The sequence below is a fragment of the Haliotis rubra genome, unplaced genomic scaffold (assembly GCF_003918875.1).
Source record: "Haliotis rubra isolate DU_JTF1 unplaced genomic scaffold, ASM391887v1 Scf838, whole genome shotgun sequence".
NCBI classification, from domain to species: Eukaryota; Metazoa; Mollusca; class Gastropoda; order Lepetellida; family Haliotidae; genus Haliotis; species Haliotis rubra.
Genome location: NW_025767566.1, coordinates 117,172 through 143,383, shown reverse-complemented (window position 1 = coordinate 143,383; position 26,212 = coordinate 117,172). Strand labels below are relative to the sequence as shown.

The 26,212-nt window shown below is 40.3% G+C and overlaps 2 protein-coding genes across 2 annotated transcripts in view; one reads left to right on the top strand and one right to left on the bottom strand.

Moving 5' to 3' along the window:
• LOC124262429 (probable G-protein coupled receptor B0563.6) overlaps positions 1–24,374 on the top strand; it is a 49,866-nt gene extending 25,492 nt beyond the window's left edge. The window contains 3 exon segments of the mRNA XM_046696916.1: positions 18,111–18,661; positions 18,663–20,231; positions 20,592–24,374. Coding sequence (XP_046552872.1) covers positions 18,170–18,661; positions 18,663–19,292 — 1,122 coding nt within the window. The 5' untranslated portion in view covers positions 18,111–18,169 and the 3' untranslated portion in view covers positions 19,293–20,231; positions 20,592–24,374.
• The window catches only part of LOC124262428 (probable ATP-dependent RNA helicase DHX35), a 126,797-nt gene that overhangs the window by 59,190 nt on the left and 41,395 nt on the right, over positions 1–26,212 (bottom strand). The window lies entirely within an intron of this gene.

The following is a 26,212-nucleotide window of genomic DNA, read 5'->3' as shown; positions in this document are numbered from 1 at the left end:
ATACTAAGTGTTCATGAGATTTCTCAAAACTCTGTTATCTTAACTCTTTTTTACGCTACTTTTTCAGGAGACACCAGAAATTGTACCCATGTGGGGAATCTGCCCTAGCTGTGTCTGTGGCGTGAAGTGATGCTTTAACCTCATATCACTCACTCATCACAGCAACCTCTAGTAGAGGCATTCCCTTTAACATTTCTATCACACAGTAATCGGCCCCAGACATATGTCCAAAAATATATTTCCATTCCGAAGCCTTGAGTTCATGAGATTTTGACATATAAATAACTCACAAACTGTCATCTGCATGAAATCTCAATGTGAAGATTGATGTTTCCAAAAATATACCTGGTAATTCCTGGAATGATTAATTTACTTTCATTTTTCCAGCAATCATGACATTTGTATGACAGGCTTCTCTTACATCAAGGTCGACTGCTATTTCTTTGGGATCTATTTACAAGCAATTATAGCTCTAATACATACACATATTTGAAATTTCAAATGGGGGTTTGATTATTTGTCTTTGAGTCTTTCACAGACAACTCATTATAATATGCATGTGTAGCAGGGCGTGGAGTCATCCCACAGATGACATCCTAACCTTGACATCCTTAATCTCTTTGGTCATGTGGAGAAGGCGTCCCACTTCGGATTAGAAGGTCCGTGGTTCGAATCCCTGCACGGGACTCGGAAATTTTATGGCCGCTACATTGGCGCCCAAAGTGGGGCTGAGCATGTTCATGTCAAATTTGAGCAAAATAAGTCTCAGTACCCAACTATGCGGCTCGGGACGTGCCTTCTGTTGACAGGGGAGTTTGTAGCAGGGCGTGGAGTCATCCTACAGATGACATCCTTACCTTGTCAGCTTGCTGACGGGCTTAACCTCTTTGGTCATGTGGACAAGGCGTCCAACTCCGGATTAGAAGGTCTGTGGTTCAAATCCCTGCACGGGACTCAGAAATATTATGGCCGCTACATTGGCGCCCAACGTGGGGCTAAACATGTTCATGTCAAAACTGAGCAAAATAAGTCTCAGTGCCCAACTATGCAGCTCGGGACGTGCCTTCTGTTGACGGGGGAGTATGTAGCATGGCGTGGAGTCATCCCACAGATGACATCCTTACCTTGTCAGCTTGCTGACGGGGTTAACCTCTTTTGTCATGTGGACAAGGTGTCCGACTTCGGATTAGAAGGTCCGTGGTTCGAATCCCTGCACGGGACTCGGAAATTTTATGGCCGCTACACATGATTGTAATCAAATCAGGAATATTTCAGCCATATCCTGACTAAAACAACGTCTATATACATGATAATAACCTGTCAACAAAGGACATTAAAATCCATTAGCATATCACAGAACCCATATTTAACTAGCATCTAACTCTAAAAATGGATTTCTAAATAGAACAGTACAATATAGAAATGGGCTGTAGGTGACCAACAACTGAAGGCAGATCACAGGACTTAGTAAGGGGCAATGGCCTCAAAGTACTTTAGCTACCTGCATGGACCCTAGCTGGATTTATATAAATAAATTGGGACTTATGAAATGCACCCTAGGAAACTGCTTTACAATCAAGGAGGCATAACAATCTATGGATGTACAACTTCTTTATTAATAGTATTCTTTTCATACACAGAAATGTCATTCTCACTGTAGAGAGTAGTGTTGGTAATTGGTTAAATTATGATAACTGATGATTAGTTCATTACAACCGATCAATCATCGAAAATAACTGGTTAGCGTCATTTATCAAATGTATCTGTTATGTTTGTTAATGAACAAAGTTTTGGGGGTTCTTTTTGCAAACTGCACAAAATGCAGTCTTTAAGATAAATTCAATCATGACTTGGTACAAGCTCGTAGTGTTTATGAAACATAAATTTAATGACACAGACAAAACCAACCTTGTGAACAATTTTGTTAATGCAAACAAATGTTCCAAAATTGTTTGTGTTCGATTATGAGAAAACATTATCGATTGCTGGGTTGTTTAGTCACTGCGACCAATCTTCGATTATTTCAATTAATCGGACCACCACTAGTAGAGAGAAGAAACAAGTTGTTTATCCATGCATTGTTATCGTTCTTTACTGCTCCAACTTCTAAATGCCTCTCATAGAAGTAATGCTTTCCGTACAGTTTTGTCTTTATGAAGCCATTTAAAATTTCCTCTAAATTCTGGAAACATATTTTCTAAACAAGAACCCCCACTATTAATGATTTTATTTCACAAAGAAAGAAAGACAGATATTCAAGTAGAAATGTAAAGAAGCCTTTTCTAACCAGTCCACTTGAGGTTAATGAGAAAGCTATGAAAACCCCGAAATGTGTTTTCAAATTCTGACTTACTGACACGTATTTTCCAGTAAAGAGTTATGGACAGCAAGTTACACGAAAGTTAAAACAGTTGGAGTTTTGTGTAGTTTAACTCGATGAATGTCATCTCATGTACTCCCGCCGGGTTACATATACAGATAACACGATAACCCGAGAGAGCAAGTTCAAGGCATAGCTGCATGGTGCCAATAACAGACAGTTTCTAATAAACGTTCCGGGGCGGTGGGGTAGCCTAATGGTTAAAGCGTTGGCTCGTCACGCCGAAGACCCGGGTTCAAATCCCCACATGGGCACAATGCGTGAAGCCCATTTCTGGTGTCCCCCGCCGTGATGTTGCTGGAATATTGCTAAAAGCGGCGTAAAACCAAACTCAGTCAGTCAGTCAGTAATAAACGTTCAGAAAACGTTTTCGGATTCCTAGTTGGTCAGCTGTGGTAAAACTCAACAGGTGTTTACTTGTGTCTGGTAATCACTGGCGCTGATAAACAGAGGGACATCAGGGAGGTATTATCACCCTCAAGGACACTGACCTCTGAGGTGTTGGTGGGCTCGTGAGATAATGCGTAGACCAGCAAACAAAATACATTTGTTTTCATTTAAAATAGACACGTGCAATACAATCTCTTCAATAAACCATCTGTTTCATAGTGAATCAGAAAAGTGTTTAGCGTATTCAGCATCATGACGACACCTTGTAAATATTCCAGCGTAGACCAGGGGGTCAGGGTAGCCTAGTGGTTAAAGCGTTCGCTTGTCATGCTGAACACCTCGGGTTCAATTCTCCACATGGGTACAATGTGTGAAGCTCATTTCTGGTGTCCCCTGCCGTGATATTGCTGGAATATTGCTAAAAGCAGTGTAAAACTAAACTCACTCACTCCAGTTTAGACCTGAACATCCAGTGATATTTAGGATTCAGGCCAGTCACTCAGTCTGTCTGTCGTACATATTTAGTTGCCTCTTATAACCAGATGGGCATCCATTCTATCTTGGAATCCATGTCAAACCTTCATGCATGGAACTGAATCCTACTTGCACCCAGTGCAACATTAGGTAACACAAATGTTGCACCAGACAAAACAGGCTGCACCTGTTGCTCAATATAAAATTATATATATATTAGCAAAATTATTAGGGCTATGATAATTTTACCTTACTTCATAAATGTTATGACATGAACAGTAACATCAATTCAATCATTGTCCCTGTAGTCATCAAAGTCACTTCTTCAAGTCTGTTTCTTAGGATTATGTTGTGTAGCTGAAGTGTGTGTTCTTTGAACAGAAAACCGCCTCCGTGGTGTAGTGGTTAGAGCGTCCGCCCGGAGAGTGGAAGGTCGCGGGTTCGATCCCCGTGTCATACCTAAAGACGTAAAAATATGGTACTTGTTGGTCCCTGCCTGGCGCTCGGCATTAATGGCTACAACAAGGACTGGTCGGCTCGGAGTCAGTATAATGTGTCTGAGTGGGGTATTCATGCTTCACTGCGGCATGGTATCTCAGTGGGCTAGCACTATAAAACCAGCTTCAGTCTGGGTTAGTACAAGCAGCCGTACACACACATACACACGCATGCACGTCGTCATATGAACGAAATATTCTCAAGCACGACGTTAAACCCAATTTCACCTCACTTCACCTCAGTAGCAAAATATCAACACAATTACTGGGTGCAGTTTAGTATGAGGTCACACTTGCAGTTTCAAGTTGCACCAGTGCAAGTTTTAAATGCTTAAATCGAGTCCTGCTCACAGGACGAAACATAAGTACATTTACCATTCCATTTCCAATCTTAAAAATAGAAGCGTTTTGAGAGGATTTGAGAGAATTATTATTGGGACCGAAACAATGCCAGATAATGGGGAGTAATTGTGATTCATTACAAGTGCTGGCCATCAATATAGAGTATAGAGAACTATCATCATTAAATGAATCTCGCTCGATAATCGATAAATATTGGAAAAGTAATTCAATCAAGCAAAATTGACTAAAAACCTGAAAGAGTGAGTGAGTTCAGTTTTACGCCGCTTTTAGCAATATTCCAGCTATATGACGGCGGGGGACACCAGAAATAGGTTTCACACATTGTACCCATGTGGGGAATCGAACCAGGGTCTTCGGCGTGACGATCGAACGCTTTAACCACAAGGCTACCCCACCGCCCCAATAAACCTGAAAGAAATCGACTAATTTCACACCAGAGGTATATGAAGACATTGTAGGCTTGGATTACCAAGAAAACGCCGTCCTGAACAAACTTTAGTAGCAGCCTATGAATTAAGACCGAACTTTGAGTATTTTCTGAATAAACTTAAAAATCATTTCATCACTATGGTTTACGTACAATATTATTGATTACACAAATTTCATATCAATAATCATTAATAATGATTCCTATCAACAATATTTCCAGTTATCGATAATTTTATCCAGCCGTTTTCATTACCTAAAAATGATGCCTCACATTGAACAGAAAAAGAGGGTCACAATAAAGTTCTGCAAAGGAAAATGTTCATTTAACCAAGGCCATATGGTGGTATCACCAAGTTCAGGAGTTGAAAAGGATGGAGTCACAAGGATTGAAAACTTTAACTCCTACAGTGAGTGAGTGAGTTTAGTTTTACGCCGCACTCAGCAATATTCCAGCTATATGGCAGCGGTCTGTAAATAATCGAGTCTGGACCAGACAATCCAGTGATCAACAGTATGTGCATCGATCTGCGCAATTGGGAACCGATGACATGTGTCAACCAAGTCAGCGAGCCTGACCACTCGATCCCGTTAATCGCCTCTTACGACAAGCATGGGTTACTGAAGGTTCTATTCTAACCCGAACTTCATGGGTTAACTCCTACAATGATTCCGAGTTGATGAGCAGAGTTATCACCTCATGACCATATTGGAGACCTGACAACAGGTGGAGACTATTTCTGTGTCGTGTGTGTCGGACTACTAGTGTTTGGCATGACATTACCAGACAAGGAGAACTGAGAATACATTGAATTACACATATTACACGTGTAAAGTGCACCAGATGAAGATTGAGTTCACAATTTTCACAACGTTGCACCTTGTGTCGTCTCCTCTATGACGTCAGGGCAGGTTAATTTGTTTCCTGAACAAAAGAGAGTTGGGTTAACTGCACTGTTAATTTGCCCAATCATGGCAGGTTCAGTTAAGCGTTTGTAGCACTACGTCATTTGTAATCCTATGATAAGCTTTATAGTTGCATTTACTCGTAACGTTTACTCGTAACACTACAAATGCTTAGTGGATCGGGACCCAGAAAGTTTAAAGTGTGAGCAACCTGTAGGTATATCATAGTGCTCATTTGGATTAGAAAATGTATTATTATATAGGTAGTATTTTTCCTGTACCACGATTGGTCAAAATACCGTCACATGATTGACTACAAAACACGATATTGACTTGAGTTTTCTGATAAATTACGATATTGACTTGGGTTACTAAAAATAGACAAGGAATCCTGTACAAAGGGGCTTACCCCGCTTTTCAGCCAATCAGATCACTCGGATAGATGGCACATTGTGTGCATTAAAAGTTTATGTTAAAACCCGTTTCTCTTTCATTATATAATAAAACAATTATAGACTCTTGTAGAGGTCGATATCGGTTTTTATTGACCTGAGAAAAACAATATCGACCTCACAAGCTCGGTCGATATTGTTTTACTCAGGTCAATAAAAACCGATATCGACCTCTACAAGAGTCTATAATTGTATAATATTATACACACAAAGTTGAGACATATGACTAGTCAACTAAACTATGACCTGTATTGTTTCAACATGAAAGACTCTGCTTATTGTTAAGTCTTGTGAAAATTTACCTTACTTCCTATTAGAATGTAAACTGTCTAACATTTAAAGAGACAACAATGTTAAATTTGAAAAGAATTGTAAAACGTGACTCTCCAATCACAATATCATTAATGTTACTTGGAATTCAAGATATGACTATTCAACATGATGAACAGGTTTTCAAAAGTGTACAAACTTTTATTTACCAATCAAGAGGTCAGGGCAGGACATGGTTTCACTTTTTGCAAACATTGATTTTCCGTAATTTGTCTTTATCATTTACCACCAGTCAATTAACCTCCTAGATTGACAAAAAACAAGTTGTTAGTTGTTTTACATTTTACAAGGCAAATTAATAAATATGGATCAAACAAACCAATGATTAACGTCACGAGCAACAACCCTCATCCCACAGTACATTGGCTATGATGACAATCTAGGAACAGTAATTGAGCCTAACTACAACATCCCCCTTGCTGTCTCCCTTTAACCAGTATCGACTGCTTGGGGATTTTCAAAACTGAAATTCTGCAAGGAATCATCATAGGACAGACATCAGTTTCACTGAATCTATTTTTAGGTAAGAACCCTGTTAGGATAGCCCTTCAGTCCAAATCTGAAACAGTAGGATGATAAATTGTCCAATAACATGGTGGTTTCTAAAACAGTTTCAAATTGGACATTCATCCTTTAAATAAAATCACCCGAGGGTCAATTTGACCTGAGACATGACGGACAAGAGAAGATAGGTACATGATCCGACTCTCAGGATATCCAGTCTGCAGACTGCCTCCGGTTCCATGTTGGCGTAGACTGTATGTAGCCAACATATGCACATTGACAGAATCACTTCACTGCTCCAGACATAACGTCTTCCCTGAATTCTTTAAATAATGTGTTTTTTTATCTCGGATCTGAATATTCTGAGGCAATTCAGGATATTTAGCTCTGCCTGCATGAATGACTCTGATGCCTCTGAGATGAATGATAATCTCCGCCCGTTCCATACAGAGATACGAAACGGGCTTTCTCCCACTCTTAAACTAGTAATGTCCACTTCCTTCTAGGAAACAAGAGTTAAGAAGGACCGCACATCCTTGTGACGCAAAGGGCAAGTGTCATCTGATATTTCCATCATGTTAAAAATACAATAATGTCATTCCATATCACTTGAGCTTTTGTGAAAACACCAAGCATAAGACCTAATGGCACTGGTCATACTGATAGCTTAACAGCCTGCTTTCCTAACTCTTGTCAAGTTTGTGGAAGTTCACGAGGTACATGTTCTTGAATGCGAATTGGCTTCAGGAAGTCTGTGAGTTAAGTTTATTTTTTTATTTTTGGATTTCTTTAATGCCATTCTTCCATATTCCTGCTTGTTATGGTAGCCTGGTTGAGACGATCCTGTGACTGGTATCATGAGCAACAATCCATATCATTGGGGTAGGATGTATCCAGTGCTCAAAGCTCAGGTCACAAATCGGTGAAGTTAAGCAGCGTCGAGCTCGGAGAGTACTTGGATGGGTGACCGTGTTTGGCAGCTTGACTCCTGAGAGTTTCTAGGACTTGAGTCCTGCCCCACAACGAAGCACATGGGACACATGTGGTCTCACCTTAGGCAAGTGAGTTTGTTCAAAATTGTCTCTGTTCACCCAGCAGGAAAATGGGTACCCGGTGGAAAAAGTCATGTGACTATAACCTTCTAGCGCCTAACAGGCAGCTTGGGTTATCAGGGGTAATAATGTGCTGTGCCTTGACTGTTAGCCGCTATGAGCATACCTAGTGTGGAGTTTGGGGCTATTTAATGGACACATTATTATTTATTTATTAACCAAATCATGAGTCTGTCATCTAGCATCGCCTTTTTGCACATACTCCAGCAACATCAAAGTGGAGGACACCAGACATAGCCTTCACACATAGTACCCATATGGGGAATTGAACATGGTTCTTCGGTGTCAAAAGGGGCCTTGTGGTTTAAGGGTTCGGTCATCACACCGATGACCCAGGTTCAATTCCCCTAGTAGGTAGTACAATGTGTGAAGCCCATTTCTGGTGTCCCACCATGATATAGCTGGAATATTGGTAAAAGCACCATAAAACCATACTCACTCACTCATTCAGTGTGACAAGCAAACGCTTTGACCATTAGACTACACTACCACCTTGTAGTCTATAGTCTAGATGATGTCACAAATAATTGTTTGTGACTCACAATACTGTATCGATTAATGCTAGAGAATAATGGGAATTGATTATGTGCCAAAAACCATTACGTCGGGAACAAAAGTAAAAATATTGGTGAAAATGATCCGACAAGATCACTGAATACACAACATCATGTTTAAATATTTACTTCAATTGCTTGTGTCCTGCATTCAAATGACGCCAAACAGTGAAAAACTGACACTAACTAGCCCATCAGCATAAAGCAAACTTTTAATACTTAGTATCACTGAAAAACAAATGACTTTCATTTGTGCACCGATGTCATATTACTCAATTTCTCTTCGCATTCCTCGTTACAGACACCTTTTGGGTCAATGACGTTTAACTTGTAACTACTCTGGATGGAGGGTCATGAAAAAATAGAAGAACTACATAATTTGAGAAGTTTACAAGAAACATGACGAAAATCAAGAAATTGCAAATACTGCTCAATCACAAACAAACCCAGTGCCCTGAGACTGATGTAGGAAAAGCAATCAATTGTGTGTCAGAACCAATTCCAAGCTGAAAGAATTACACCTAAATCATTAGATCGTCTGCGAGGGAATTCTGACATCTAACTAATGTCTGTAGGGAACAATTCATGGAAATTTGAACAATTATTACGAAGCCTATCCTATCTTTGGAAACAATCTAGCTCTCCCGGTATCATTTTTAAATGTGTACTGACTTGCCACTTCCGGCCCTTGTAAGAAATTCTGAGACAGGTTCTCCTCTTTTGGTCACCGCCAATTGTTGAGGAAAGGTAAAGTCAAATTTCCTGAGTGGGCGAACAAACACGGAGTGCAGGGGACATATAGTCTATTCAGCAACTTTTTATTTAATAACCCTTCCAGAGATAGGGCAGTATTCCACAGAACCAGGGTATCAGACATAATGGAGAAATTTCTGGCATAACCTGAAAGCTGACAATGATGCCTCTCATTACTTCCTCTTCACAAAGCTTGGGGCAGTAGGGTAGCCTAATGGTTAAAGTGTTCGCTCATCACGCTGAAGACCCGCGTTCGATTCCTGACATGGGTACAATGTGTGAAGCCCATTTCTGGTGTCCCCTGCCATGATGTTGCTGGAATATTGCTAAAAGTGGCGTAAACCATATTTACTCACTGTTCACCAAACAATCTTTGCGCCAAAATGGTCATACAGATTTGTGACAGTATGGGAGTTATGGTATTTTCAACACTAAGAATGATTTTTGAATTGAGGACCACTCACTGATTGGGTCCGTCTTACCTACTGACCCTTTGGCATTCAGAAGGGGGCCCATTTGGACATAGTAACCAAAACATATCCTGTCCGTAACAAACAAATAATAACAAACTGCAAGGTCTGCAAACTACCACTAGTCTGTTAAATGTTACATACCCGTCAAGATCCGGGTTAGAATTGGTCTTCAGCTACCCATGCTTGTTGTAAGAGGCGACTAACGGGATCGGATGGTCAGGCTTGCTGACTTAGTTGACACATGTCATCGGTTCTCAATTGCGTAGATCGATGCTCATGATGTCAATCACTGGATTGTCTGGTCCAGACTCAAGTATTTACAGCCAACATATAGCTTGAATATTTTTAAGTGTAGCGTTAAACAAAAACCAAAAATGTTACAGGTATCACGGTGGGTAGTACAATTTCAGGTCTTTAAAGGTTTTCAATGTAGTTTTTGAAACATATAATCGATGACAAATTTCATTTTGATATATAATTCTTCCCATTGATGATTTTCGTGATTACTGATCATCCAAGTAAGTAGGGCTGGCTAAAAATATTGACAATCAGAATTATCGTTGCTATGAAAATAGTTTCATCAATAATATTTTACATAAACTTTTGTACAAGAATAAAGACTTCGCGACCCTTTGCTCAACCACATGATCATACTAGCCAAGCGTCACATTTTCGTCATGAATATCAAGGGTGTGAAACCAAGCTTCACCGCATATAAAGGGTTACTAAAAGACATATATGACATTGAGAAATATATTGCTAGAAACAATTTCAATATGAATTTATTTGAGAGAAAATGGATTATACTCCAAAATGTTCTGTGATTGTGACAATGAAATAGCTTGTACCAAAGTGTATCTGCCATTTCTCCAGTTTTACATGCTCTTTTCCCCCCAGTGGAACTTGAAACAGAGTGACATGCACCCATTATATTATATTATATTATTTCATTACAAAACTACGTCCATAGATTGTTTCATACAAAGTGGATCCAAGTGAAGTGAATACAAAAAATGTGAAAAAAGAAGAAAAAAAAAGACTTGATTTACTCACAAGACACAAAGTTAGGTTTGCTACTAAAAGATGTTCAAAGTTAGAGCTGCTTCTAAGTTATGTTCCAGACTGTTTTGTCAGATTGCTTTTCCGATATTCATCGATAACAGATATTTAGTTAACGCTTATCGTTTTCTCGGATATATAGGTTGCCAGCCCTCCATGTAAGTCAGTAAAGCAGATTACCTGATCCAACCATCACTTGACAAACAAAGGTTACGGAAGACCAGCTCTAATCTGAATCTTCTTGGTGTCCCACAACTGTTCAGGGTAGGAATTAATTCACATCCATCACTGATTCTGGGACGAGTTTTACAGTTGAGTCAATAATATTACACAATATCATGGCATCCTGTAATTACTCAAGTCTCGGCCTGGCAATCAGTGGTTGCAATCAGCCATGTTGTCAGGATATGGCTATCCTTCGTTTAGACAGCACTTACAGCAATTACGGGGTACTTGATTATTTACAGTCCGCTGAAACACAGCTGGAATATTGATGAGTTTGTTTAACAAAAGAAACAATACACACTTATCTGGGAAGAACAAATAGAAATAAAATAAAATAAAGCCAGACCAATTTTATTTCTTGCTTTATGGATCCGTCGGTCATATTTTCCTTTAAGAGAAATATAAAAAAAATAAAAATTAATCTTCCCCGCTCAAAAATAAAACCCTAATGTTAATGTGATATAAGTGAAATACCAGAGCTGTCAACCCCTAAAGATGGTTTGGAGTGAGACTAAAAAAAATAAGCCGGGGTCCAGCCAGGGTCATGTCGAGGGCGATGCCCTGAAGGGGGGTCTCTGGGGGGTGAAGCCCCCTGCCCCTGAAAATGAAGTTTAGTGATTTTCAGGAGCATTTGGAGCCTTCTGGTGGCATTATTTTGACACTAAAAGATGCATGCTAATAAATAATAATAAGCCGAATCATTCGCATAAACATCGTTTTAGAACTTCGTTCATTCAGGCATTCTTTCAATGTTCAACTTTACGCAAAAACGAACGAAAATGCGTATTAATTTTGAAATTATTCTTGGCTACCAGATATGCGTGAGATTATTATTTGGAAGCGTGAGAGCGTGACATTTGTCAATAAAGCGTGAGACTCACGCCAAATGCGTGAGAGTTGACAGGTATGAAATACTCTTGAAATCAGTGTGAAACCTAAACTCACTCAACCTATATTTAGTTGATATAGACAAACCAAAAGAGTTAACCCGTGAAGGTCTGGGTTAGAAAGAACCTTCAGTAACCCATGCCGTCGTAAGAGGCGATCAACAGGGATCGGGTGGTCAGGCTTGCTGGCTTGGTTGACACATGTCATCAGTTCCCAATTGCACAGATAGATGCTCATGCTGTTGATCACTGGATTGTCTGGTGTAGACTCGATTATTTACAGACCGCTGCCATATAGCTGGAATATTGCTGAGTGCGGCGTAAAACTAAACTCACTCACTCACTCTTTGACTGGTTATTTTTTCCCCTTCTTGCCTTTAGGTTTTCTGAGACAAAAATCCATAAAACAAGAAATAAAATTTGTTTGGCCTAAACTTAAATAAAAATGGTTAATTCATTAGACTTGAACTTGTTTTATCAAGGGATGACTGACTGACTGAGTTTGGTTTTACACCGCTTTTAGCAATATTCCAGCAACATCACGACGGGGGACACCAGAAATGAGCTTCACACATTGTACCCATGTGGGGATTCGAACCCGGGTCTTCGGCGTGATGAGCCAACGTTTTAACCACTAGGCTACCCCACCGCCCCCATCAAGGGATGAAGTTCCTGTTGATCCTGTCTGAAGTGTAGGATATATAATATTTTACAGCGCCATGCACAAAGAGTTTTAAGTGAGAACAATGCAAACAGGGCAATTCTGCAAGTCAGAGTCAGTTTGTCTAATGTTAAAGGTGCCTTGGTAGATACTAAAATGTCAGGCCTCGTCAGGATTGTTTGTCTGATGCTTTATTCCAGATTCACAAACAAACTAGCTATATGAGTGTGGTCTGATAATATTCAAGTCTAGCAAGCAAGTGACTGACATCATGAGCATCGACCACGGGGCACAATGACCCCAATATTCACCAGAGATTGTTAATTGATTCTTACAAAAGGAATTGCTGACAAGCATGGCTTGCTGGGGTTGATGGAGAATTAACACCGTCCCTCCCCACATCATCTTGTGTGATCAGTCTTTGTTCTCATTATAAGGTGTAATGACAATAGAATATAACGGTACAATTAAAGTCATTTTTGTTAATTTTTCATGCATGATTTCATGGAGATGGATAACTTGGATGAAAAAAAGCAATCAGTGAGCCTGACCACCCGATCCTGTTAGTCATCTCTTACGACAAGCATGGGTTGCTGAAGATCAATTCTAACCCAGATCTTCCCGAGTTGGTTCTGAGGGCTCAAATCCATAATTGAAAAATGTGAAACCGGTAGTCACAGCCATCAGTGCAACAGACTTGGACTTATCTTGGCTCCTGTTAGTATGCATTGAGTTTATTCAGACGAAATCAGATCAATCTAGTCTTCTCCCACTCAGTATTCATGGAAATGAGACCAATGTCAACCTTGGAATGCCATGTTTAAACGTTACAGCTGATATGCATCCAAATACTTCCTTGTAGTTCTGATCAGACACTGGTGTTTGGAAAAACTGAACTGAAAAAGGAAATACAAGGGACAGAACTCTGTAAGCCTGTCCTAAAGCCACATTCAGCAATATTACAGCTATGGCAGCGGTCTGTACCTAATCGAGTCTGGACCAAACAATCCAGTGATCAACAGCATGAGCATCCATCTACCCAAGGGGGATACGATGACATGTGTCAACCAAGCCTGACCACCCCATACCATTAGTCGCCTCTTACAACAAGCATGGGTAGCTGAAGACCAATTCTAACCCAGATCTTCCCTGGAGACAAGTATAGGTTGCTGAAGACCAATTCTAAGCCAGATCTTCATGGGTAACCCACAAGGTGTTCCTGCTTGTACAGACTGAAGGAGCTCTTTCTTGTACAGACAGGAGCTCCTGCTTGTACAGACTGAAGGAGCTCCTGCTTGTACAGACTGAAGGAGCTCTTGCTTGTACAGACTGAAGGAGCTCTTGCTTGTACAGACTGAAGGAGCTCTTGCTTATACAGACAGAAGGAGCTCTTGCTTCTACAGACAGAAGGAGCACTTGCTTGTACAGACAGGAGCTCTTGCTTGTACAGACAGAGGGAGCTCTTGCTTGTACAGACAGGAGCTCTTGCTTGTACAGCCTGAAGGAGCTCTTGCTTGTACAGACAGGAGCTCCTGCTTGTACAGACTGAAGGAGCTCTTGCTTGTACAGACTGAAGGAGCTCTTGCTTGTACAGACTGAAGGAGCTCTTGCTTATACAGACAGAAGGAGCTCTTGCTTCTACAGACAGAAGGAGCACTTGCTTGTACAGACAGAAGGAGCTCTTGCTTGTACAGACAGAGGGAGCTCTTGCTTGTACAGACAGGAGCTCTTGCTTGTACAGCCTGAAGGAGCTCTTGCTCTACAGACAAAAGGAGCTCTTGCTTGTACAGAGTGAAGGAGCTCTTGCTTGCACAGACAGAAGGAGCTCTTCCTTGTACAGACTGAAGGAGCTCTTGCTTGTACAGACTGAAGGAGCTCTTGCTTGTACAGACAGAAGGAGCCCTTGCTTGTACAGACTGAAGGAGCTCTTGCTTGTACAGACAGAAGGAGCTCTTCCTTGTACAGACAGAAGGAGCTCTTCCTTGTACAGACTGAAGGAGCTCTTGCTTGTACAGACAGAAGGAGCCCTTGCTTGTACAGACTGAAGGAGCTCTTGCTTGTACAGACAGAAGGAGCTCTTCCTTGTACAGACAGGAGCTCTTGCTTGTACAGACAGGAGCTCTTGCTTGTACACTGTGCATCTGAACCTAACAGGGAGCCTTGATGTTTTGTAGGATTTGTTGGTGTAAGTGACAATTAGACTGTGGGTATGGTATCTTAGGTACACACATACGGACATGAGGTAAACTGCCCATCAAAGCAATTTTGGACTATATTTTGCAGATAGAATACATTGTTCCAGTTAAAAAAGGCACAAAAATACACAGTTCCTCCTAGCTTAGTTGTACAAGCATTGCATGACAAGTTCAATTATCCACATAGATAAGATGTGTGAACCCATTTCCAGTGTCCCCTGCCGTGATATCGCTGGAATAGTGTTAGCAGTGGCATAAAACAATACTCATTCACAATTAATCTAGTGTCATTTAAATGATTGTAATTTCATTTCTTCAAAATGACAAAGGATAATGAACAAAATCTCCAGCTTGTGATATTCCTTGATTCAACTCTGATTTAAAATTAATCCAATGCCTCGGAATATTAACAGACAATGAATATAATATCGTGTCATTTGACATCCAATACAAACACTTGTTCATTTGATTTTAAATTAAAATCATTGGGATTTAAATTAAAATCAGTGTAATTTAATTCTTCCAATTGATAATGAAAAAATTCTCTATCATGTCATCTGTTTTCATCAAACATTACAACACCGTTGACAGGAATACAAAACATCCTCTCGCAGCCCAGTCCTCCATCTTGGACATGAAATAATCAATTATTGCTGTCTGACTACTAATGTCAATGTCAAGAGATAAAAACAGAAAAAAGTGACATCATGATTTGAAAATACCCATCTGGCGTTTCCATAACCACTTGATATTAACTTGATAATCACATCGCAATCATGATCAGTGAAATCTGATACTGATAATCACCACTGATAACAAGATTTGCCAGTCTATCATGGAGTTTTATATTACCATCCATCAACAATTCGTTTAGAAGAATCATTGTCATTAATTTCGAAACAGAATGTAACCTTCGCCCACATTTAAAAAATGACCGAGTTTTTCCCGTTTGGAAATAATTATGCCATTTATCTGTTTATTACTTTTCAGACTTCTAATTTAGGATTGATTGTGACATAAATAACATTATCCTATCATCTGTTTATGTTTCTATCTTCAAAGTTAGGTGCTGGTCACCAAAATAAACTGTTTGCCGTTGACATTTGTTTGAAATATTCAAGTGGTAACTGACAGTATTTACAGCAATATGTCAATTATCAACACCATGAGTACTGTTGATGAACAAATATTATTGGAGTACGTGACTTGATGGTGATATTAGGGACTTGTCATTTATCATTGGTAGTGGTGATTGAGAGAATGGGGATTTGGGAGGGTCACCCAAAATATATAAATATTTTCTATTTTCATAAAACTTATTACATATACCGTATATTATCGTAGATAAGTCAAAGTTTGAAGACCAAAAAAAGCCGTCTGTAGAAGGGGGTCAGCTTATCTACGGTAACACTTTCATCAAACTTTTTTTCTGGTGATCAGGAAGAAAACGACATCATATCGTTTCGCGTGAATGAACAAGAGAAAATGATTTTGTCAGTGAAGACTTCAAATTTGCAACTAAACATCACTAGACATGATTATTTACCTTTACAGTTCTAATTTGTTATTTACTAGACATTGTACTATATGCAGGGATTAAGATTACTTTGTGTATTTGTCTCGTATATAGAGACATAGGGAACATAGGGAGGGTTAAAGGAAAATGCACATTTCATAATAAAATATATATAAAATTGTGTTGTTTAGAAGGGTCATGAAAGAGTGAGTGAGTGAGTGAGTTAAGTTTTACCCCACACTCAGCAATATCCCAGCTATATGGCAGCGGTCTGTAAATAATCGAGTCTGGACCAGACAATCCAGTGATCAACAGCATGAGCATCGATCTGCGCAATTGGGAACCGATGACATGTGTCAACCAAGTCAGCGAAACTGACCACCCCGATCCTGTTAGGCGCCTCTTATGACAAGCATAGTCGCATGGGTTGACAAGCATGGGTTGCTGAAGACCTATTCTACACCGTATCTTCACGGGTCGGTCATGAAAGAAATGCACTCGACCTTCCTGCAATAAATAACAGGTCCCCTTTACATTTGTAATCTAGTTTTAGCGCCAGTTGTGGCTTCATTGTTTAAACTCCGCTCTGGGCAGCTTATCCAATCAATGGTAGGCTCAAACATCCATTTACAATCAGGTATTGACTAGTAAATATCTTGTTGGTTATTCGGTCAATACTGCTTCAAGGACTCCTTAGTCTAACACCAGATGTGACAAGTGTTGAATTTCTCACGGAGGACAGTGTCAGGGTGATGTATTTAGTTATGACTAACCTCACGGACCACGAGTCATTTTTCATTAATGTATTTTACATAATTATCATCAGCATTATGAATCTGGAACTGTGAACCCAGCCTCATGTGATTCTGACATACACTGTGGATATATTAATGTGATGGCGAGATGACGGGATTTAATGTCCATTTAAGATTATTGCGTTTCGATTTCGATGTGCATGTACGTTTGTGTTGTGTGTGCACGTGTGTGGGTGAATGCATGTCAGTAATGTACCAGTACAGATTCCTGCAGATATAATTACTTATTAAAATCTTGTAAACAGAACATTCGTAATCAGCTTATGCATGATGTGCTCATTATAAACCTATGTCACAATGAAGCAGAAATGTGCATCCAATTGACACATGGATGAGGAAACAAATATACTACATCCCGAAGAACACGCAGTTATATTCTCTGTACCAAACTGACATGACATGTGTTACTGGTTGGCAGTAAGACCTTTAACAAATGGTACCTCATGGTAATAATTCATGTTACCCTTGAGGACTTTGGTTATTTCCCACATGCATTATACATGATGTCTCCTTAGGCAAGACACTTTGTTTCAAATATGCCTCTGCTCATCTAGCAGTGAATGGGTACCCGGCGAGATGAGACAGTAGGATGACATAGTCTTTCACAGGAAGCTGAAAATGGAGTGCACACTGATCCACATACTGGACTTTTAATCTGGAGCCATGAGCAATAACTAGTGAATGTAATCTGGTGAATCATAAACAGACCATAGCATTCACTGTATTACAACATTCTTACCAATTCACTACCATAGCAACGCAAAGGAAGTGACGCCACCATCTCAATCTGTCCGATCCATAACTTCAAACCTTCTCTTGCTTCTGACTTCAATACATATTCAGTTATTATCTGCATATCATATTTCAATTTGGACTCAAAGCAAAGGTATGGTGTTGAATATGTCTGAAGTATTTATCAATATGGAATGGACATGTAAAACACTGGTAAATCAAAGATGCTGTTACAGCTGCTCATAAAGTATTACTTAATTTGAAAATGCATCTTATGATCACACATTCAAAATGCAAAAAATATTTTCAAAAATCTAAAGACTGCTTCAGTTAAGTTGTCACATGTCTGATGTTCTCCCTGATATATAGTTAGTTTGGAGGTAAATAGTATTGTTTGTACTTTCAGGTCTGACTGGGACATTGCCGATTTCCGAGTTGACGTAGAAGCTGACCAAGTCTTTCACAATGAATATGAATATCAGCAACGAATCCCTTGTGGCATCCATGCTGGAACACATTACCTATGACTACATCGGTCCAGCCATCTGCGTGTTCGGGATCCTCTGCAACATCCTCAACCTTCTAATTCTCACAGAGCATTACCTAAAAGAGTCTCCTTACTCTTATCTCACTGCAATGGCATGTGTTGACTTAGGTGCTTTGGCCTTGACCTTCATATACTTTGTGTTCGCTCGTAACCAGCCATTCAGTTACTACTGGCGTTTTTTTGAGGCCCACTTGTACTACCCTCTTGTAAATATCTGTTCCAATTCCAGTGTCTGGTTGATTGTCATGCTCACTATCGAACGATTCCTGTTTGTCTGTTACCCGATCTGGGCCAAAATATACTGTAACCGAACTGGCGCCAATGTGAAAATTGCCATCATTATTACCTGCGTCGGCATCATAAACATTCCAAGATTCCTGGCTTTCCGTGTGGAATATAGGTACAACCCCCGACGACCCGAAGTACTACCTGTTTTCCACCGACTTTAGAAAGACTCAGTTATTTACCATCATCAACTGGTTCTACAGCATCATCATTAACTTCATCCCCCTCACCGTGCTCTGCATCTCCAACGTCTACCTGGTATACGCCGTGCAGCGAGCGCGGCGCCAGCGCCAGGTTCTCCATATCCGAAACAACAAAGAAGCCACATGGAACCGAGAACAAATGCGACTCACGATAACCCTCATCAGCATCGTGTGTCTGTTCATCATCTGCGTCATGCCATCTGCTTTCGCTGACCGTCCAAGTGCATACGCTCTTTTTGGTAATGGACGTCCCATAGCTGAATTCCTGCGGTCCACATCATACAGGATCCTTCAGATCGTCTCTAATGTCCTCATCTGCTGCAACCTGTCACTTAACTTCGTCCTATACTGTGCATTCAATGACAAGTTTGTGCGAGTATTCAAAATGATGCTGAATCGATGGCGAAAGTCGTTACGGACACGTTCTCGTGGCAAACAGTTTCAGAAGGTACGAGTGAAGAAGACAGCTCTTAATGGGAACATTTCCTTGTCCAGCAGCGCCATCAGCAGCCAGAGTTTGTCTCAGCCATCTCGCATGACCACAATGGCGTAAACAGTCAAGTCAACGATTACCATTCATGATGACAATGGCATGAAACATCTAACTGAACAATTACTGACAACAGCATGAAACAGACACTGTTTATGTGAACAATTACCATTTAAGACGACAATGGGTTTGAAACATCTAAGTGAACATTTACCATTCATGATGACAATGGCATGAAACATCAAAGTGAACAATTACCATTATGATGACAATGGCATGAAACATCACAGTGAACAATTACCATTATGATGACAATGGCATGAAACATCCGAGTAAACAATTACCATTATATGACAATGACATGAAACAACAAAGTGAACAATTACCATTTATGATGACAATGATATGAAACATCAAAGTGAACAATTACCATTTATGATGACAATGACATAAAACATCCGAGTAAACAATTACCATTTATGATGACAATGACATAAAACATCAAAGTGAACAATTACCATTCATGATGACAATGACATAAAACATCCGAGTAAACAATTACCATTTATGATGACAATGATATGACTAGACTAGCATCTAACAGTCATGACAACAGTGGAGTGAAACAGTCGATACTACATGACCATGTTTCAGTCACGATTCAGCAGGTCATTTATGTGAACAGGTGATAATCCTTAATGTGAATATGACAGGTACCTTTGAAATTCTTGGTTAGAATTTGTCTTCAATGCTTGTTATAAGAGGCGACTCAGGTGGCCAGGTGGTCAGGCTTAGTGACTTGGTTGATCCATGTCATTGTAGCCCAGATCGCTGCACATGATGTAAATCACTGGATAGTCTGGTCCAAAGTCAATTTTTTTACAGTCTGTCACCACATAGCTGGAATATTGCTAAGTTTGGCATTAAATAATATGAACCAAAAATGAAAATGATGGGAGAGCTATTAGAAATACTAGCCAAAGGGGCTTTATTACTGAGAAGGTGAGGTGAGGTGAAATTGGGTTTATCGTCGTGCTTGAGAATATTTCGCTTATATGACGACGTGCATGCGTGTGTATGTGTATGTGCGGCTGCTTGTACTAGCCCAGACTGAAGCTGGTTTTATAGTGCTAGCCCACTGAGATACCATGCCACAGTGAAGCATGAATACCCTACTCAGACACATTATACTGACTCTGAGCCGACCAGTCCTTGTTATACCAATTAATGCCGAGCGCCAGGCAGGGACCAACAAGTACCATATTTTAACGTCTTTTGGTATGATGCGGTTGGGGATGAACCCGCGACCTTCCGCTCTCCGGGCGGACACTCTAACCACTACACCACAGAGTTACTGAGAAGGGCTGGTGTTATCAAATGGCAGTCCTAAGTACTACAGTGAACATATTCTTGCTACTAACATTAGCTGCCTCAATCACATCAGAGATGGGACCTCACAAGCCACAGGCTGATAATACATGTATGTGATTGAGAGTAAGACTGACAACATGGTCAGTGTTTATGTTTCCATTTACATGTTTACAGTCATATTTTGCTGATGCCATGCTAAGACAATCAACACTCATTGCTTTCACTGAATAGAAAATACAATATTCATAAGGCAGATTGAATTAGTGCTCAGAACACCATCTTGACTACAAGAAGAGGCCATACTGAGCTGATCCAGAGTTACAGAACACCATCTTGGCTGGAAGAAGAGGCCATTCGGTGTTGAACCAGTGTTACAGAATACCATCTTAGCTAGAACAGACGGTCATTCGGTGTTGAAGCAGTGTTACTGAACGCCATTTTAACTACAACGGGAGGCCATGCTGAGTTGACAAAGTGTCAGAGAACACCATCTTCACTACAACAGGTGTCCAAGCCGAGCTGAATCAGTGGCATGAAACAGACAGAACACCATATTGCTAGAACAGGAGGCCATGGTGAGTTGAACCAGGAGGCCATGGTGAGTTGAACCAGGAGGCCATGAGTTGAACCAGGAGGCCATGGTGAGTTGAACCAGGAGACCACGGTGAGTTGAACCAGGAGGCCATGGTGAGTTGAACCAGGAGGCCATGAGTTGAACCAGGAGACCACGGTGAGTTGAACCAGGAGGCCATGGTGAGTTGAACCAGGAGGCCATGAGTTGAACCAGGAGGCCATGGTGAGTTGAACCAGGAGACCACGGTGAGTTGAACCAGGAGGCCATGGTGAGTTGAACCATTCTTACAGAATACCACCACCTTGACCGAAGGATCCCCAGCCGAGTGCAGCCACACTGAACACCACCTTGCCAGAAGAATCCAAGACCAGAGAGAGCACTTACAGGCTGTATGAATTCCAACTGCTAGACTTTGTCAGTCTCTTGCCTCACTGGGACAAACATTGGAAAAGGAAGCGACAATCCACAGCCCTTGGACAGTACTGTCATACATCAAGAACTTTGTCACATCACTTTACAAAGCATGAACCAGAATGGAAGTTACCATTTGCAGTGTTGTACACTCCCCAAAATTTCGGCCAGACAACTAGTCTGGTAACTCTCAAAAGTTACCAGACCGGCTGGAAAGTTACCAGTCCAGAATTTTCAGGATTAAGATAAAATATAGGAGGTAAATAGGAGGAGGGAACTGTTTAATGCAAGGTTATTGTCACAATAACACGATTTTAAATGTTTTTAGTCATTATATACATTACAAAACTACGCTGATTCAACAGCCAGACCATCGGGCGTGCAACTTTTTTAAAATGACCGTCCGGTAGCAAAACAGACCGTCCCGGACGGTTGGGCAGGCGGGAGTTTGCAACGCTGCCATTTGAAACTAGCAGCATATAGCCAGAAAGTCCTGCTTTCTGATTGGGTAATGTCGACTGCACATGAGCAGTTCAAACAGGTGACATGTGCAAAAGTCTGACTTAAATGAGATTTAAATTTATTTGTTTTATTTGTTTTCACAAATCTGTCTGTATTGTAATTTCACCAGATGATTTTTTTGTTTTCACTGAGTCATTTGTGTTCCGAGATTCCAGGGTAATGAGTGGTATAAACTCTCATATCACACGCACAAGGGCCTTCCATGTTGTTAATTTGTCTGTACTGCAAGATACTGATTACATACTTGTCTAAGCAACCAATTCAAGCCATTTTGATAAACATAACTTCGTATTTCAACATTTAGTCGATTCTCAATGTATGTTCTATGATAACTCTTTTTTAAGAACTGAAACCTTGTATGAGATCAATATAGTTCAAAGTAACTATTGATATTTTTTTGTATAGAGTGTATATATATTTATGAGTCAATTAATTAACTCAAAGCTCAAGTACTTATTTCAAGAAAGTATGTATGTTTATGCTGCGATGAAACTCATTCTTACTAATCACTACTGCACTGTACAAATTATTTCACTTAATATTGTTGCACATTCTGTTTGTTTTGTTTGTTTTTTGTTGTTGTCATGGTTATAATCAGTGAAGGTTGTCTTATAAATATATTGATATTTGCAGGTCAATTAGATGAGAAACACAAACACATACAACCAGATCTTACAGAAAATACAATGTATTGTTGTTGTCATAGCAACAATGGTAGTCCATATCAACAGAATGTCTCTGACTAATGGAAATGTGTTAATTTTGAACACTGACTAAACAAGATGAAATCAAATCTTGAAGTGAGAGGTTTAACTTCTGTTGAGGGGGTGGTGGGGTAGCCTAGTGGTTAAAGCGTTCGCTTGTCATGCTGAAGACCCGGGTTCAATTCCCCACATGGGTACAATGTGTGAAGCCCATTTCTGGTGTCCCCCGCCGTGATATTGCTGGAATATTGCTAAAAGCGGCGTAAAACTGTACTCCTTATTCAGTCACTAACTTCTGATGAAATTTGAATTTCAGTTTCAGAGTGATATAATCCAAAATACATGATTTATGGCAGTGAGGTAGAATTTCATAGGAATTGCTGTGTTCCAAGATCATTGCCCCTATATAGCAATTGCCCCTATATAGCAATCTGTGTTTCCAACTTTGGCCCCTCCCAGAATAGAATGTGTACATCACATTTACAGGTCCTCAGTAGAAGTCTCCTTTCAAAAGAATATCATAGACCCAATTACGATGTACAGCAACAGACTCCCCTAAAATGAAAATAAAGGTTTAGGAAAACTAAAAAAACACATATTTTCAGGGGCAGGGGTGGAAATAACTTTAAAATTGCCAGTGTAGTGTGGTACAATGGCACATGTAAAATCACTTGCCGTGATATACAAATTCGCTTGCCCAGCAGAAAAAAAACACTGGACTGGGACGTCAGGCAATGGGTTATTTCCACACTTGAGGGGGCCAAAGTAAAAAGTCTTTTTGTATTGTTCTTAAATAATTTTACAAGTTCTACCTTGTGTAATAAAGATTGAATCCAAATGTGTTGCCTGTCCTATAAGTATATTTTTGATACGATCAGTTTTTGTGTAGATAAAGTGACTGGTGTTTACCTCAATCATGTTAAAATATTGCATTTTATGATGCTGGTTTTGTGTGTAGTATTTTAATTTGTTGTACTTTGAAGATAAAACTATATTTTCTTTGTAACTGGCTCATGTAAAAATGATTCACAATAACGAAATGTTATAAGCAGACCATACTACTAGCACTACATCTGTATGCTTCAGTCGGCTATGAATAAATCCTGGTAAAAGGTTTTTTAAAATCTGCATATGGAGATATACATGCTATTTTTACCATATGAGGTTGTGGATAGGACATATCGGAATACATTGGAGTATTGAAATACTGTAAACATACTTTTTCTCGCTTGGTGCAAATGTCGCGGAATTGACAGACATCGGGGGGTCAATTCTTCGCGCCATCAGTAATTGCAATGAAAACAACCAGAGTGACTTAACCTGTCAGGCGGCGTGTATTGCTTACTCACAGGAAATCCCTACCTGCGTGATATATACAGTGATACGTTTACTCACGGAAGTATTAAGTACTTAGGAAGTGAGATATTGTGATGCAAATATAAAGAGATGAAAAACACATCAGTCTTATGTTCCGAATTCTGACGATCATTGCAAAATTGACTATCAAGGAAATGAACTTCTACTGTATATGAAGCTTTTTGTGATTTCATTTCGTGATATGCCGGAATAAATATAAATAAAATCTTAATTGCGGTAAAATATATTGCGCGAAATAAAACCTGCGCGATATATAATTCGTTTACAGTAAGTGCGATTGGGTGTGGTGGTGAAATGGGGTTTAAAAGACATACTTAACAATATTTCGCTTACATGAAGACATGCATGCATGTGTATGTGTGGCTGCTTGTACTAGCCCAGAGTTAAGGTGGTTTTATAATGCTAGCTCACTGAAATACCATGCCCAGTAAAGCATGAATACCCCACTCAGACAGATAATAGTGACGCCGAGCCAACCAATCCTTGTTGTACCCATTAATGCCAAGACCCAGGCAGGTACCAACAAGTACCATTTTTTAAAGTCTTTTGGTATGATGCAGCTGGGGATTGAATCCGCGACCTTCCACTCTCCGGGAAGACGCTCTAACTACTACACCACAGAGGCGGTCGAGATCGGCCGTGACATCATGTTCAAGATTATTATACTAACGCGCGTTTGTCTGTCTCGGGTTTATCTATCTTCTTAATGCCAAGCACAAGGCAGGGTAACTACAAGTACCATCTTTAAATGTCTCTTCTTTTCTCCAGGCAACCGCTCCATGTAATCATCCATGGAAGCGGTGACTGAAGTAGCACTAAGTTTCAAGTCTGAAGGGATACAATGATCATCCAGGTTATGATGTAGAAAATGTTGAAACAGCTGCAGCAGTACGTTGGGCCTTAAATATTGTTTTACTATGACTTGACTGTTCTGTGATAACTGTTGTGTTAAGTGATACAGCTGTTCTGAATAAACCAGTTTGTTATAGTACAGTTAAATATCACTGAAATAAAGTTAAGAAAAATCTGTTCTATTGCAATTTGTGTGTTCATTTCTTAAACATAGAGGCGATCCTACCATGACTGATTCAGTCATCGTCTGTTGATCACTCCAAAATGACTCAGCCATGGTTTGTAGATCTTTCTAGACCGATTCAGCCATGGTCTGTTGATTTCTCTAGACCAACTCAGCCATGGTCTGTAGATCTCTCTAGACCAACTCAGCCATGGTCTGTAGATCCCTCTAGACCAACTCAGCCATGGTCTGTAGATCCCTCTAGACCGACTCAGCCATGGTCTGTAGATCCCTCTAGACTGACTCAGCCATGGTCTGAAGATCACTCTAGACCAACTCAGCCATGGTCTGTAGATCCCTCTAGACCAACTCAGCCATGGTCTGTAGATCACTCTAGACCAACTCAGCAATGGTCTGTAGATCCCTCTAGACCAACTCAGTCATGGTCTGTAGATCCCTCTAGACCAACTCAGCCATGGTCTGTAGATCTCTCTAGACCAACTCAGCCATGGTCTGTAGATCACTCTAGACCAACTCAGCAATGGTCTGTAGATCCCTCTAGACCAACTCAGTCATGGTCTGTAGATCCCTCTAGACCAACTCAGCCATGGTCTGTAGATCTCTCTAGACCAACTCAGCCATGGTCTGTAGATCCCTCTAGACCAACTCAGCCATGGTCTGTAGATCTCTCTAGACCAACTCAGCAACGGTCTGTAGATCCCTCTAGACCAACTCAGCAACGGTCTGTAGATCCCTCTAGACCAACTCAGCCAAGGTCTGTAGATCCCTCTAGACCAACTCAGCCATGGTCTGTAGATCCCTCTAGACCAACTCAGCAACGGTCTGTAGATCACTCTAGACCAACTCAGCCATGGTCTGTAGATCACTCTAGACCAACTCAGCCATGGTCTGTAGATCCCTCTAGACGAACTCAGCCAAGGTCTGTAGATCCTTCTAGACCAACTCGGCCATGGTCTGCAGATCACTCTAGACCAACTCAACCATGGTC